Source organism: Serinus canaria, chromosome 6 (assembly GCF_022539315.1).
Source record: "Serinus canaria isolate serCan28SL12 chromosome 6, serCan2020, whole genome shotgun sequence".
Taxonomy (NCBI): domain Eukaryota; kingdom Metazoa; phylum Chordata; class Aves; order Passeriformes; family Fringillidae; genus Serinus; species Serinus canaria.
In genome coordinates this window covers 28341655-28355912 of record NC_066320.1, presented here as the reverse complement: position 1 = coordinate 28355912, position 14258 = coordinate 28341655, and the positions used below count along the sequence as shown (strand labels likewise).

Below are 14258 nucleotides of genomic sequence, written 5' to 3'. Positions count from 1 at the left end.
ACAGCCCACAATGTAGCTGTATGAAAGAAGCCAAATTCCAGGTCTGCAGACTTTCCATGTCCTTTCCAGTCCTTCTTTTGAGGATGCTCTAGAGACACCACTGTGTGTGTGTGTGTGTGTATGAGTTGAAGGCTGGAAGACTGACTGTGGAAGCAGAAAAATGTTCATTTTGTTTTATTTGTTTGCTATCAAGCTTTAGTGCTCAGGCACTTAACTGAAAAGTCATAGCAAGTGACCCAAAAGTTGGCAGTAAGAGTTGAAAGTTGAATTATTTTGCAGGCAGAAGTACTGGGAAAAAGAAATTAAAACAGAGTTTTGTGAACTGTTATTTGAATATTTTTCTTTAAGCCTAGTTCTGAGAGTGATGTAGTTGCATTAGAACTTGTGGCTTTTTGAAAATATCTGTGTCTGAAGGCTGAAAATCCAGTAAGAAAATAGAAAGAATGGCAAACACTGATTTTATAATGTGGTATTATTTTTAGGCTTGTTCTCATTACATTTTAGGGAACCTGCCCTGTTGTATTTTGTCTCCTAGAATATACTGAGCATTTTGAAGATGTTATAAAAGCAAATGTACTTTAAAGTAATGGATTTTGAAATAGAAAATGTTGGTTGTAAGACAGAAGATGCATTGCTGGCAAAGTGTATTGTGTATTCCTATACAGTTAAACAGTGCAGGAACCTCATTTTGGCAAGGACTGTGAATATCTGGGACATAAAGACATACTTCAAATATTGTTGTGGCGAGGAGAGGCAAAAGGAGGCTGAAAGGAGGCTGGGGCCCCTGTTAGCTGGCAGATTCAGAGGTTAATTAGAATTGAGTTCAGGTTTTAGGCCAATTATTACAGGTTTCAAACCGATTTTCTTCTTTTCTCCACCTGTCATGTACACAAGTGCTCAGTTAGACACTAAGCATGGTAAGTGCATGCAATCCTCCCTGTTACAGCCTGTGGAGTTGTGCTGTGCAGTGTGGGCAGGACAATTCCCAGATGCAGACCTTTCCCCCTGGCAGCAGCTCCTTGCTGGGGTGAGCTCTGCGGGGCGAGCCAGCCGAGCCCACGGGCTGGGGACAGCCTTGTGCTGAGAGGGGCTGCTGGGCTGCAGGGTTCCCCACCCCACTTCTCTGATCCCTTCTCTCTCACAGGCAGGAATGGCATCTCCTGAAAACCCCGAGCAGTTGATCATTGCCCTGGAGCCCGAGGCTGCCTCTATCTACTGCCGAAAGCTGCGCCTGCACCAGATGATAGACCTGAGTAGTAGGGCACCTGTCAATGGCTACAGCCCGAGTGACACTATTGGAACTGGATTTACACAGGGTACCTCTGTTCATTCACTTTGAGATTCTCATTGCTTTGTCCCCCAGGGCTGGTTTCTCGCCTTTTCTTGTTGTCTTTGTTCCCTTGAGATGTTTCAGGCTGGCATCAGTTGGTTTTAAAAACTGTTTTGCTGCTTACCATAGTCAGACTTGTTTATATGTTGACCCAGCAGACATCACAGAATGATTTGGGTTGGAAGGAAACTCAAAAATCATATAGTTCCAACCCCCTGCCATGGGCAGGGACACTTTCCACTAGACCAGGTTGCTCCAAGCCCTGTCCAGCCTGGCCTTGGACACTTCCAGGGATGGGGCAGCCACAGCTTCTCTGTATATCCCTCACCACCCTCACAGGGAGCAATTTCTTCCTAATATACACTTGAATTTTAGCATGCAGGTATCTTCTTTGCCTTGCCTTTTCTGGATGTTGTGGGAGTCTTTAAGTATTTTCACAACAGTATTTTTCTGCCTTAATTTAAGATAGTACTTCATGCTGGATCATTTTTTTAATTTAATTTGTTGGAAGCAATTATGTGTTTGATTATCTGCATTATTGAGGCAGTGCTAAATAACTGGATCTGCCATGAAACAATTAGTCTGAGGTGTTCCCAAGTACTGGCAGATTCTTTTTGATGTCATCTTTATGAAATATCATTAATGACTTTCAACCTTCAGTGGAACACATGGCATTGGAATGTAGCAATGAATTTATCTGCATGGTGAAGAGCAACTGGATAATGCACTTCTGATTTATTGAGCTGGGATCTGTTGCTACTGTCACTGTTAGAAGGGATTTGAAGGACAGAGGTTGGAGCACTGTAAGTCACTTGACAGAAGATCCTTGATCACCAGAGCCTTTTTTGAGCTTGGCAGCCTACTGAAAATGGAGGCAAAAAGAGGGGGAAAAAAGGAAAATGGTCTGCAGCAGTAAGATTTGATTAAGCTGCTTAATGTGCATATTTCTCTATATCTCTGTGAATTGCAACAGTTGTCCTGATACTGATGGTAGTGTGACAGTCTATCCTAGAAGGAGTTTTTTAGAAGAGTCTGTATATTATCACATTTGCTAGGTCAAAACAGTAGAGGCAAGTGGGAGGTTAAGCTAGTAGAGCTATTCCTGCACTTACCAGAGCATTGTTTTTTTTAGTTAGGCAGACTGACTACATCATTTTCTCAAATCCATGGCTCTCCCAGCCAGCACTTGTCAGATGTGTTCAGTGTTTGGAGGCCCACACAGAGTACAGGACACAATCTGTTTTCAGGATTCTGTCCCTTCAGGGCCCCTTGGCTTCTGTCCCCCTCATTCGTGCCCTAAACTGTTCCAGTTCCATGTGATTTTACATCAGCTCACTTTCAGACAACACAGGGATTTGCTTCTGGGAAAATAATAAAGGAGTTCATCTGGTAAAGGTTTTGAAGCTGGGCAGAATCTGGCAGATCATGGATTTCTGCTAATGGGCTTTTTCTTGGGTGGGGGTACCACTCTCATTCTTGACTTTGTATGGTAAAAAGCTATTGGGGATGAGAAAGGTTTCATGTCAAAATTAATGAAAACAAAGTTTGGAGTGAATTAATTTGGGGCTGGAATTAAAATTTCATAAAGGCATGGCAAGCACCCAAGACAAGCTGAGAACAGATTAAGGAGAAAAACCCTTTAAATATAAACAGAGAGAAGCACTCCAAGGACCATATTATTGCTGTGAAGTCAAAACAGAAATTTCATTGCTCATAGTAGCAAGGATAAGCTTGCTTCAGTTGTAGTTAGAGACTGGCTCTTGTGTCCACTTCTGGCCCACAGAAGGGAATGAAAGGATTGCCATTGATTTCTGTGAGCTTGACAGGCCCTCACTTGGACCTAGTGCTTGTTCTGCCCTGGAATTCTTCATCTGAGCTCTCCCTGCGCTGCCCAGAACCTGAACTGGGGCTGGGGCAGCTTCTCTGCATCGTGGAGTCTTCTTGGGGGGGGTGCAGGAGCAAGTGGAGGTGATGCTCTATTTTCTGATGACAGGCACTACAGAAGTAGGAAGCAAAGTGCATTCTGTGATTTGCATGCTGGTATTTTCAGAAAGAATTCCTACTCATGACAGGCTGCCTCTCTTGTAGTGTTTTATGGAGTGCTTTTGAAGGTGAGTGATGATAACACAAGAAATGTAGGGGTTTTTTTTGATCATCAGTTATGCAGGTTGATTTAGAAGCATAAATAGCAGAGGTTCTCACTACTCTGCTTTCTCTTGACAGACTATTCTGCATCTTTTAAATGTCTAAGTAGCAGTTAAGTCTTGTCAGTTAATGGGTTGTTACAATAGTCTTGAAAGATTACACTTAATTTTTAATTGGTGTATATTTTAAATACTCTGAGGATCAGCCCTGGTGATCGCTGTGTCCTTAAGATGAATTCCAATTCTTACTTGTTCTTAAGATTAATTCTGAATAATCTGAGCAGCAGTGCTTCTGCTGCTTGTTTTGGGGTAGACTGACATCCTGAGAGGCTGGGGAGGCGTATTTGCCTGAGCACTCAAAATGAGCAGCGGCTTTTGGAAATGTGGGAATGTTCTCCCATCCCAGGTGGTGGGGGGGGGTTGTCTGGGCGTGGGCTGGGGCTGCCACCTGCTGGTGGTGGAGGCTGCTGTGAGCACAGCTGGCTGCCAGCCCCCCACCCTGCTGCCAGCACACTTTGCGAGCCAGAGTGTCTTGAGAAACTGCAAGTCAGACCTGTTTATAGCTTTGATATAATATAATTAGTTTGCATTATTTCTGTTAGGTAATTCATATAGATTAAAAGACAAATAAGTATATATAACAATATCAAGGAAGATCAGGGTGGCTCTAAACTATTTTTCCTTCTTTATAGGAATGACATTCTAAGGTTTATCATCCCAATGCAGTAATTTTTGTACATTTGTTAAGAAGGGATACATACAGATCTGTCAGCCTGCTTGCACTTGTTTCCTGTAGTTTTTGATTCTATTTTTTCATGCTGCTTTAGACTCAGTAACTTGTTTTTCTGTCAATCACTAGGGAAGGAGCACGTGCGCCGGAACCGGCAGAGCCGGACCTTCATGGTGGAAAATGTCATAGGAGAGATCTGGTCTGAGCTGGAGGAAGGTACTGTCCTTTCTTCTGCAAACTTTGCTCTCACTGGTTTTGTATTGCAGGCAAATATTGTGTTTCCCACAAAGGTGCTGTGCACTGCATTGTTCTCACAGTGGTTATAAAGGGGAAAAGGAAAAAACCACAAGTTCATGTGCTGCTCTTAGTTACAAGTGCTGAATTGCAATTCTGTATGCTCTAGCATAATAAAATTTATTAATGAGATGGTGGGAAGCCATGCAACTGGAATGTTTTCCTCAGAACAGGCTTTGTAAATATGGTATAATATTAGTAGCCCACAATGGTGTACACCAGCAGCATGAGCAGTCCCACTTTTCAGCTGTGCTACATTAATAGCTTTTGACATCTGACTTTGATATTTGTTATCAATCATCATGTTGTAATTACTAGCAAAGATCAGGTCTTCAGCATGGCCATTGCTGGCTGTCTGTAGGCCCTTACCCCCTTATCTGGTGCCCTCAGGAGGTCTCACTGCAGTGGGCTGGTGTGCTCACAGTGGTGTAAATGGCCCTGGCCTGTCCCCTTGGCATTCCAGGTGATCGGTACATCGTGGTTGACAGCGGAGGAGGCACAGTGGACATGACTGTCCATCAGATCAGGCTCCCTGAAGGACATCTGAAGGAGCTCTACAAAGCAACAGGTCATGTCACTTCCACTGCTTGCTTTATGTAATTAGATTGTGTATTGCATATTTATGTAATGCTTTGGCTTGTCAGTGAAGGAAATGTGTGCCTTTATTGCATTTTACTGACAGTTCTTCCTGAAATGAGACCAGCACACAACATTAGTATAACCCAGTGTGGTATTCACTGAACAGAGAGAGACATAATTCTCTCTCCCAAGATTTTTCCTGGGAAAGGCAGTGAGAAACCTCAGAGAAGAAAAGACAATTCTTCTCTCTATTCACTGCTCCTCTTGTTTTGCACCTGTGGAATGCCTTATGGAGATTGTTTACTGAAAGTGATTTGGTTATTGGACACTGGTGAAGATTGTTTTGTTTTGTTTCCTTGGCCCGTTGGGTCAAAGCTGTTTCCTGGCTGTGTCAGACAGTCACAAGTTTTTCTTTAGTTTCTTTTGTATGGTATAGTATAGTATAGAGATACTATAGTTTTAATATAGTATTAGTGTAATATAGTATAGTTTTAATATAGTATTAGTGTAATATAGTATAGCTTTATTATAGCAATTGTTCAGCATTCTGAATCATGGAGTTGAAGCACATTATTCCCTGGCTGGGGGATCACCTGTTTCTACAATAACCCAGCTGCTGGTTGGCTGAATCACTCATTTATAGTGGTAGTGTTTGAGTGGTTATAATGATACAGGAGTAACAGTGAGGCAAAAGTAAGATCATGTGTATTAGACCAACTGTTACATTTAGCAAAGATCCTCTTTTTGTGAACCTTCTCCTATGACAGTCCTCAGAGTGTTGTTCTGATGTGCACCTGGTCGACTCAGAATGTCATAGGAATATTAAAGAATATGCAGAATATTAAAGCTGTGTTTTGTCTGTGCTGCAGGTGGGCCATACGGTTCTCTAGGTGTGGACTACGAGTTCGAGAAGCTGCTGTGTAAAATCTTTGGGGAAGATTTCATTGAGCAGTTTAAAATCAAGCGCCCCGCGGCCTGGGTGGATCTGATGATCGCCTTTGAGTCCCGCAAGCGGGCGGCAGCTCCCGACAGGACCAACCCCCTGAACATCACCCTGCCCTTCTCCTTCATTGACTACTACAAGAAGTTCCGAGGTCACAGTGTAGAGCATGCCTTGAGGAAAAGCAAGTGAGTAGACAAGCACACGGATGCAGGATTGACTCCTGGTAGCAAAGACAAATAATTAAAATACCCTATTACGTTAGGACTGAAAGGGAGTAGCATAGAAGTGTAGTGCAAGGATGAGAAAGTGGGGTTGCATCTGGTGCAGTTTCCAACATGAAAAGTTCTCATCCATTTCTTGCAAAAGCTTTTCTGTACAAGACTTGTACTTTTCAGGTATTGCTTTCTTTTCTGTTAGGCCACCACTGCATCACTTTCTTTGACTGTATACTGAGAGTCTCTTGCATGTTCATTAGGAATGTCAGATCAAACACAGAATTTTTTGCCTAGAACCTTAATTTTTAGCAGCCCGGATCCTGGAAAAAAATCCAAGATTGTGAGATGTGTAATTGAGGGAAGTTATTAACAGTATCAGATCACTGGAGAAAACATATACTACTGCATAAAGTTCTGTAAGGGGAAGCATTCAGCTTTTGAAGTGATAGCTGGCTTTTGCTTCTTATAGTATTTAACAGGATTGATAATTTGCTTGATAGGCAGATATAATCTCCTCCAGAGATCTTAATTAATGATTTTCAGTATTAAGAAGTCACTCCAAGTGACAAGATTGTGGGCTGCTGTAGAAAAGGAAGTGAGCAAAAAGTAGAAATGGGCATTTTGCATTTCTTGAAGTTACATATTACAGAAAACCTGGAGTTTAATGAGAATGAACAAGAGAACCTGTGAATCTGAGACAGAATGCTTGGGATCTGAGAGGGGAATATCTGGTATTTAGTACCTGTACCTTAATTTTTTAAACTAGCCAATGTTGAATGTAATATGCAGGCTGGAACTCTTTCAGAAGTTATTGGTAAATGTACTGGAAGCTTAAGTGACTTGGAATCCAGCTAAAAGTTTCTTTCTAAATGAAACTGAGGTTCTGAAGTCATTAAAAATTTCTGGAAATCTTCATCTTCACAAGGCCATCTCCTTTTTATTAGTAGTCTTAATGGTGAATCTTAGAGGAAATGATAAATGCTCCCTTTAAATGAAATGAAATCAGTTGGATTACAGGATAGAAAGAGTGTAAAGGTTAACATTTAATGTGCATGAATGCAAGGGAGATTACTGAGCTTTACAGATGTGTATCAGTGGTAGAATAGCATAATGCCTGTGTTCACTTAATAAATGTTATGCCTCATTGAAAATGCAATTCTCTCTTCTGCCTCCTGAGGCTTCCCAACTTGCTTGTTTTCCTTGTGTGTTTCCAGTGGCTTTGGCCTGCCACTGCTATAACCTAAATGTTGCCCTTCTGGGGATGAATCAGTGCTGTTTCAGATGAGCGAGCACTGCATTGACTGCCAGCTGTTCCAGAGAGCAGTTGAGCATTGCTAATGCTGCAGAAGGCAATCAGGCAAAGAAAACAACAATTAGACAAGCCAAAATAATAATTCTCCCTTCAAGTTTTACATAACTGCAGTTGGTATGGGGCTAGGGTGAGGTTGGGGCACTTTGTTCCAAGGAAAATGCACACAGATTCTGTAAACTCATTAATTTGTTTAATGCTGGTTGTTTCACAGCTCAGCTGCAATGCTTTAATGTTCTTTCTCACTGTTCCTTTGCAGTGTGGACTTTGTGAAGTGGTCCTCCCAGGGAATGCTGAGGATGAGCCCGGATGCAATGAATGCTCTTTTCAAACCTACCATTGACCAGATCGTTCAGCACCTGAGTACGTATCTGGGTGTGGTTCCACTTCCTGGCTGAGCCCAAACTGAAACTTTGCTCACTCATTTCAACCCTGTAACAACTCCTGGTATGCACCAGTTGTTGACAAGGAATTCAGTTCTGAAACTTGCAGCTCTCTACAAATCAGCTAGGAAAATTATAAAAGTAAGAGATGTGTCCTGAGCGCATACTCATGCCTAGCTCTAGTGCTGGTTACTGAGTGTGATTCAGTTCTGTTACTGCCTAAGCTCCAATTACTCCATGCTTCCATGGCTGCAAGCATTCAAAGAGCTGACATCCACTGAGAAACCCAGATCCTGCCTTCCTTTTTCCTGGTTCAGGCAACAACCACATTATGCCAGAGTTGTAGTTCATTTCTGACTATTCCAGCTATTAAACTCCAATTTGTTCCTCCCTAGTGGAAGGTCACATTTGTTCATGACCATCACTGACATCTCTAAAGCACAAATAGTAAATGATGCATTATGGTAAAAGTACTTCCAGGCATAGCTTAAGCAGCAATGAATTTATTTGTCCAGTAATGGAAAGTGACATGTGTTTATTGGGAATTACTATTTAAGGTCTTCCTAGCGGAAGATGAAATTAGTATTAAGTAGAGTATAATGTTTGTGGTGAGAAAAGTGTGCTTTTTACATGTTTTATAGCACTGTTTGGAAGAAATATCCAGCTTTGCTCATCACGTGTGAGGGATTATTAGACAAATTTCAGAACTTAATAAGACAACAAATACAGAGCAGTATATATGTGAAGAGAGAGGGAGACACCTAGGGCTGCAACAGTTGTGACAGGTAATTGACTTGTTTGAACTAAAAGTGAGCCTATAACTGGTTTCTTGAAAGTAGATGGTTTTATTGAAAGTAGATGTAGGTTTAACCTAAGAAGGAAAATCTGTAAAAGTGTAAAGAGGGATTATTTTGCAGATGGTATTTATTGTGCTTCTGCTGGGATCAGAAATAAGTGAATTTGGAATGGAGTGATTTATCTGGAATGCAATTAAGGGTCGGTTTTAAATGCCAGTTTCAAAAATGTTTGGTTTGAGGTGAGTGAATTCATAATGAAATACTCTAGAAATAACAGAAGTGGGACTGGTGCATGCTAGGGGGTGGCAGTGTGGGCACAGACGTGGCAGTTTCAGATCATGTGCATGGAGCACTCAGTACACTCAGACATTGCCATTTTCCCTTGCATTGCCTTGTCAAAGTGGGTTTTATTGGATGCTCTCTGTTTCTGTTCAGGCGAGGTGTTTGATAAGCCAGAGGTGACCAATGTGAAGTTCCTGTTCCTGGTGGGTGGCTTCGCTGAGTCCCCCTTGCTCCAGCAAGCCGTGCAGAGCGCTTTTGGCTCCAGGTGCCGGGTGATCATTCCCCAGGATGTGGGGCTGACCATCCTCAAAGGAGCTGTTCTCTTTGGCCTCGACCCTGCTGTCATCAAGGTGCGGCGCTCCCCCCTGACCTACGGCGTGGGGGTGCTCAATCGCTTCGTGGAGGGCAAGCATCCCCCGGAGAAGCTCCTGGTCAAGGACGGCACGCGCTGGTGCACCGACGTCTTCGACAAATTCATCTCAGCCGACCAGTCTGTAGCCCTGGGGGAGACTGTGACCCGCAGCTACACACCTGCCAAGCCTTCTCAGTTAGTCATAGTGATCAACATCTACAGCTCGGAGCAGGACAACGTCAGCTTCATCACCGAGCCCGGCGTGAAGAAGTGCGGCACGCTGCGCTTGGATCTCACGGGGACTGACGCCTCCGTGCCCAGCCGGCGCGAGATCAAAACGCTGATGCAGTTTGGGGACACTGAGATCAAAGCCATGGCTGTTGATGTTGCGACCTCGAAAAGTGTCAAAGTTGGTATTGATTTCTTAAATTACTGACGGCCCTTTGCCCCGCCACAGCCTGTTTGTGAGACTGATCTTCCACTGTTCCGTTTTTTGACTTCTGTCTGTCATGTCATCGCCTTGAATTTCAGCAGGCTACATGAGAACAGCTAGTAAGGTGGGGTGTGTTGTGTTTGTGTCCTTTGGTGACCAAGGACTGCATTTTAAAAGACCCTTAAAAAGTTTTGGGAGCAAAAGTTCCAGAGGTAGTAAAAGTTCCCAAGTTACTCACGCATGCTTAAAGATCTACCTTGATAAAATAAACACTGATTATTGTTGGGTCCTGAAGGTTAGTTAAAAAAATACCAAGTTGTAATCTCTTTGCCTTGTTCTTCTTCCTCTTCCTCCTGAGAAAAACTCACTAACCCACGTGGCTGTTGTAGGGGGGGTGTATCTGTGTGGGATATCTGTTTAAACAGCACCATCCTCTGGCAATGGGAACAAATCGGTAGTTTTATTGTATTCTTTTGATTTTGCCCAGTGCTTTCAGAATTTAAAGTGCTGAAAATTAACGACTCAGAGAAATAGGATCTAAATTACTCAAGTTCTGAGTAAAGAAAATCCCCAGAAATCCTTAAAATTATATTTAGGAAATACGTATGTATTTTGGGGGCCTAATATTGATTGCTCCAGTTTGAAATCAAGGCCTTTGGTGTCAGAGCTCTCAGAACAAGCTGTCAGATTAATTAGCTAGCATTACCCTCATTTTACTTCAGAAAATAGTATTAAGAACAAACCTATTTCTCTTTTGGGTCTTCTAAACTGATTTTTATTAGTTTCCATCTGAAACCACAGAATCACAGAGTTACTGAGCTTGAAGGGGACATCCACTGACCATCTGATAAAACCTCTCCATTCTAAGCAGTATCAGTCAGAACAAGTTTTTTTTTCCAATTTTATGGTCTCCAAAATGAAGAACCCTAAACTCCAGGCAACTTATTTGACAACCCTCACTGCAAAAGTTTTTTTCTTACGCTTAAAAGGAATTTCTTGTGTTTAAATTTGTGCGTGTTGCCTCTTTCTTGCTCCTTCACTGGATACCTCTGAGAATTCTGGCTCCATCCTCTTTCCTGTCTGCCCTCAGGCATTCTTAGCATCCCCTGAGCCTCCCTGAGTCCAGCAGCCCCAGCTCTCAGAGCTGTGTCCGTGTCTCTCTGTCCTGGAAGCACAGAGCTGGCCCTGGCACTCAGACATGGTCTCAGCAGGGCTGAATCAGGGAATGGTCCCTTTCCTGGACCTGCTGGCAGTGCTGTTCCCAGTGCAGCCCAGAAGCTGGTGGCACTCTCCATGGCAGGGCCACACTGCTGGCTCTGTCTCAGCCTCGCTCAGTGTCTCTCTGCCACCATGGCAGGGTGGAGTTGTGCTGCCAGGCTGCTCCCAGACAGCTTCTCCTTGTGCATGGGCTCCTTCCTGCCCAGCTTCAGGACTCTGCACTTGCCTTTGCTGAACTTCATGAGGTTCCTGTCTGCACATTTCTCCAGCCTGTCAATATCCCTCTGACCCATCTGCTTTATCAAGCACTTCCCCAGGTGATTGTATTTTTTTTTTAATTGTTCATTCCTATGTTAAGATTTGGAAGCACAGCTAGGTGATGGCTGTCCAGAAACATTTAAACAATTCACAAGAGACAAAACATTCAGATCTAAAATACCGTAATACATTTTTTTGTAGCAAACATTTTAATTCAGTAAAATACGTTGCTGGGTTGAGTTGGATGGCCAATGAAGTGGAAGGCAGAAGCCAATAGAATGAAACTATAAATAACATTGAATAAAGCATTCCTTACCTGGCAATGAGCACAGAGCTCTTGATGCAGGAGAAATGCACTGATGGCCATGGTAGCATCTTGTTTTCCAAATAAGATCTTTGTGCAAATGTTTCCTTAAGCATGCTCGCCTGGCAAATTTCTTCTGCAACTGGTATAGTTTTTATTTTGCAAAATGCTACAGGAAGAAAACTTCTGAAACCTACATTCTGCATCTGTCATGAACTGATAACTTCAGATTCAATTCTAATTCCACTCCACATTAGCAGAGTGGTACCAACCAGTAGAATCACCCTGAAATGCTGACACTTTCCAGTGCATTTATACAGAGCTGCCTGATTACCTGCTGGAATTCACTACATTTTCAAAACGTTCCAATGTTAATTATTAATCTAAACCTTCCTTTTTAAAAAGTTGAGCATGAGTTAAATCCATTACTGACACTTTTGGGAGATTAAAGCTTTATCAGTTATTTCATTAATTTATGTTCCAATCCTGCACTTAAACTTTCTGTGTTTATCCTGGAGTTTTTCCACAGTAGAGGGCTGGACAACTGATCCACTGCATTTTGTCATTGAGTTTTCTGTGTCTCCTGCAGAATTCCCTGATTTAATGGGAAATGTGTTCTGCATTCAGCTTTAAATTAAATAAATGAAGGACTATGGAGAATGCTAGTCACAGTATCCTGCTGGATACTTTCTATAATTACAAAGTGTGCTTGCTAGCAGTCGCTTTCCAGCTGCCTGCTAAATGCTTTAAAAGCTAAATACTGGGATTTTTTTTGTGTGTGCTGCTTTCCATGGTTTACAAACAAGAGAAACTTTAAGATGAGTTATGAACAATATAATTTTATGTATATACAATATTTAAATATTGTACAGACTCTTTCTTTCTACAGTGCTATTTTCTTGTATAAAAATGCACTTTGCCTCTGTTGATTTCATTCAGCTGTTAATTTTAAATAACACATTTTCTCAATCAGATTCTGTAATTATAGGCTTTTAAAGATGGTAAGATATGAAATGTGAAAGGCTGATCTTCTAATAATAGGAAAGAAATGTTGGTGTGTCAGAGAATACAACATTCTTCCTGCAATGCAAGTCATACCAGCTAAGCACATCACACAAATGCAATAGTCTGTTGCTGGGGTTTTCATTTCTTTGTTTCAGATGGTGACCATTCCATCTCCAGCAATTCTTCATAATAATGGATGAATCCTCCTGTAAAACCAAAAATCAGATTGTAAAATCTGGGTATACAGCTTCTTCACTAGGTTTTGGGTTTTTAATAAGGATCTTCTCTAGTTTAAAAACAACAACAAATGAAAAACTACCTCCCAAAGCCAGGCAACACTCTTGTATTGTAGCTGCCGGTAAGACACAGTCTCTGTCTACCGCTTCCACCTGCCAAAAAACAAAATTCTTACAGAAAAATAGGCTTTGCTGTCTTTGCATGCTATGTTTAGCTGAATCTGTCCAGTTCTGCACAGATTTGTTTTCAGTGGCCTTAACACAGGATTTGGTTTAATAAATGGCTGCCACCCCCTGTCCCCCCTGTGAAGAGGAGGTGACCTGCACGATCAGGTGGCCCATGAGTTTTGTGCTGCTTCCAGCCTGTCTGCAGGGACAGCTACAGGTGGTTTCTGCAGCTCTTCTGAAGCACAGTTCCCTGCACAGCAGCAATTCTCTGCCCTTTCTGATTCACCTTCTGTAAGATCCCATCTGGGTCCAGGCAGGGGCTTGTTGCTGAAATCCCTGTCACTGTAAAACGTGGTTTACATATTTTTGCACTTCCTCCTTCAGTCTGGTGAGAGCACTATCAAGCTTATCTTTGCAGAGCACTGAACTACTGAACAAACTCCCAGCTGTCCTTGTTGCCCTCTTTAAGAATGGAAAATTAGCTTGTCTCTCTAAGGAATTAGAATTGTTAAGTAGAATATTATGCTGTGGTCTGTAGACGATAACCCAATTAAACAACTTGACATTTTAAGAGGCATGTGGATGCCCATTTCGATAAAGGATGTTAGGTTGTAAAATTTATCTGAAATTTACTAGGAAATGAGGCATTTTTAGAATTGTAGTTGTGATACTTTTGCAGGACATTCCCCTGCAGAGCATTTTTCTGGTAGGGGTTTCAGATGACATTGTGCAGCTTAGTGTTGGAAAGACAACAAGGCCAGCTATCCACAGGGAAAGCAGAAGGTCTTGGCAGGAGTTTTGCTCTAAGCAGCAATTTGCAAGTTTGGGTCCAAGTTACTGAATTAGCTGAAGTTTAGCAGCTAATTGTGATGGAATGATTAATTGTGCTAGAATATGATAAATGTGCAGTGGTGGTTAGGACAGTTTTCAGTTGGTATGAGTATACCAATATTCATATACAGGAGTTTTAATGCATTATTATGAGAAGGCTAATTATATATTGCAGAGATTTAATAGGCAAGATAAGCTGCATATTTATGATATGAAGTGGCTTAAGCAGATGAATAGTATCAAAGTTGTTGGGCATAATGTCTCAGTACTCACCTGCTTGAAATAGTCTTAAACTATATTATAAAACCAACCATTGTGGTCTTGTTCACCTCTGTGCAAGATAAATTCAGATTTCACTGATACTTGGAGCTGTTCACAACTTGTCTGGATTGTATCTTGAGTGTTCTTGTGTCTTCAATCATGTCAAATAAAATCCCTTAAAACTAA

General features: G+C 42.0%; 1 protein-coding gene across 2 annotated transcripts in view; it reads left to right on the top strand.

Annotated features, from left to right (window-relative positions):
• The window catches only part of HSPA12A (heat shock protein family A (Hsp70) member 12A), a 53084-nt gene extending 38826 nt beyond the window's left edge, over positions 1 to 14258 (top strand). For both annotated transcript variants that reach the window (XM_009087159.4, XM_030241113.2), the window contains 6 exons: positions 1145 to 1316; positions 4334 to 4420; positions 4962 to 5066; positions 5947 to 6205; positions 7804 to 7907; positions 9160 to 14258. In XM_009087159.4, the coding sequence (XP_009085407.1) occupies positions 1145 to 1316; positions 4334 to 4420; positions 4962 to 5066; positions 5947 to 6205; positions 7804 to 7907; positions 9160 to 9794 (1362 nt within the window). In that variant the 3' untranslated portion in view covers positions 9795 to 14258. The remainder of the gene's footprint in view (positions 1 to 1144; positions 1317 to 4333; positions 4421 to 4961; positions 5067 to 5946; positions 6206 to 7803; positions 7908 to 9159) is intronic.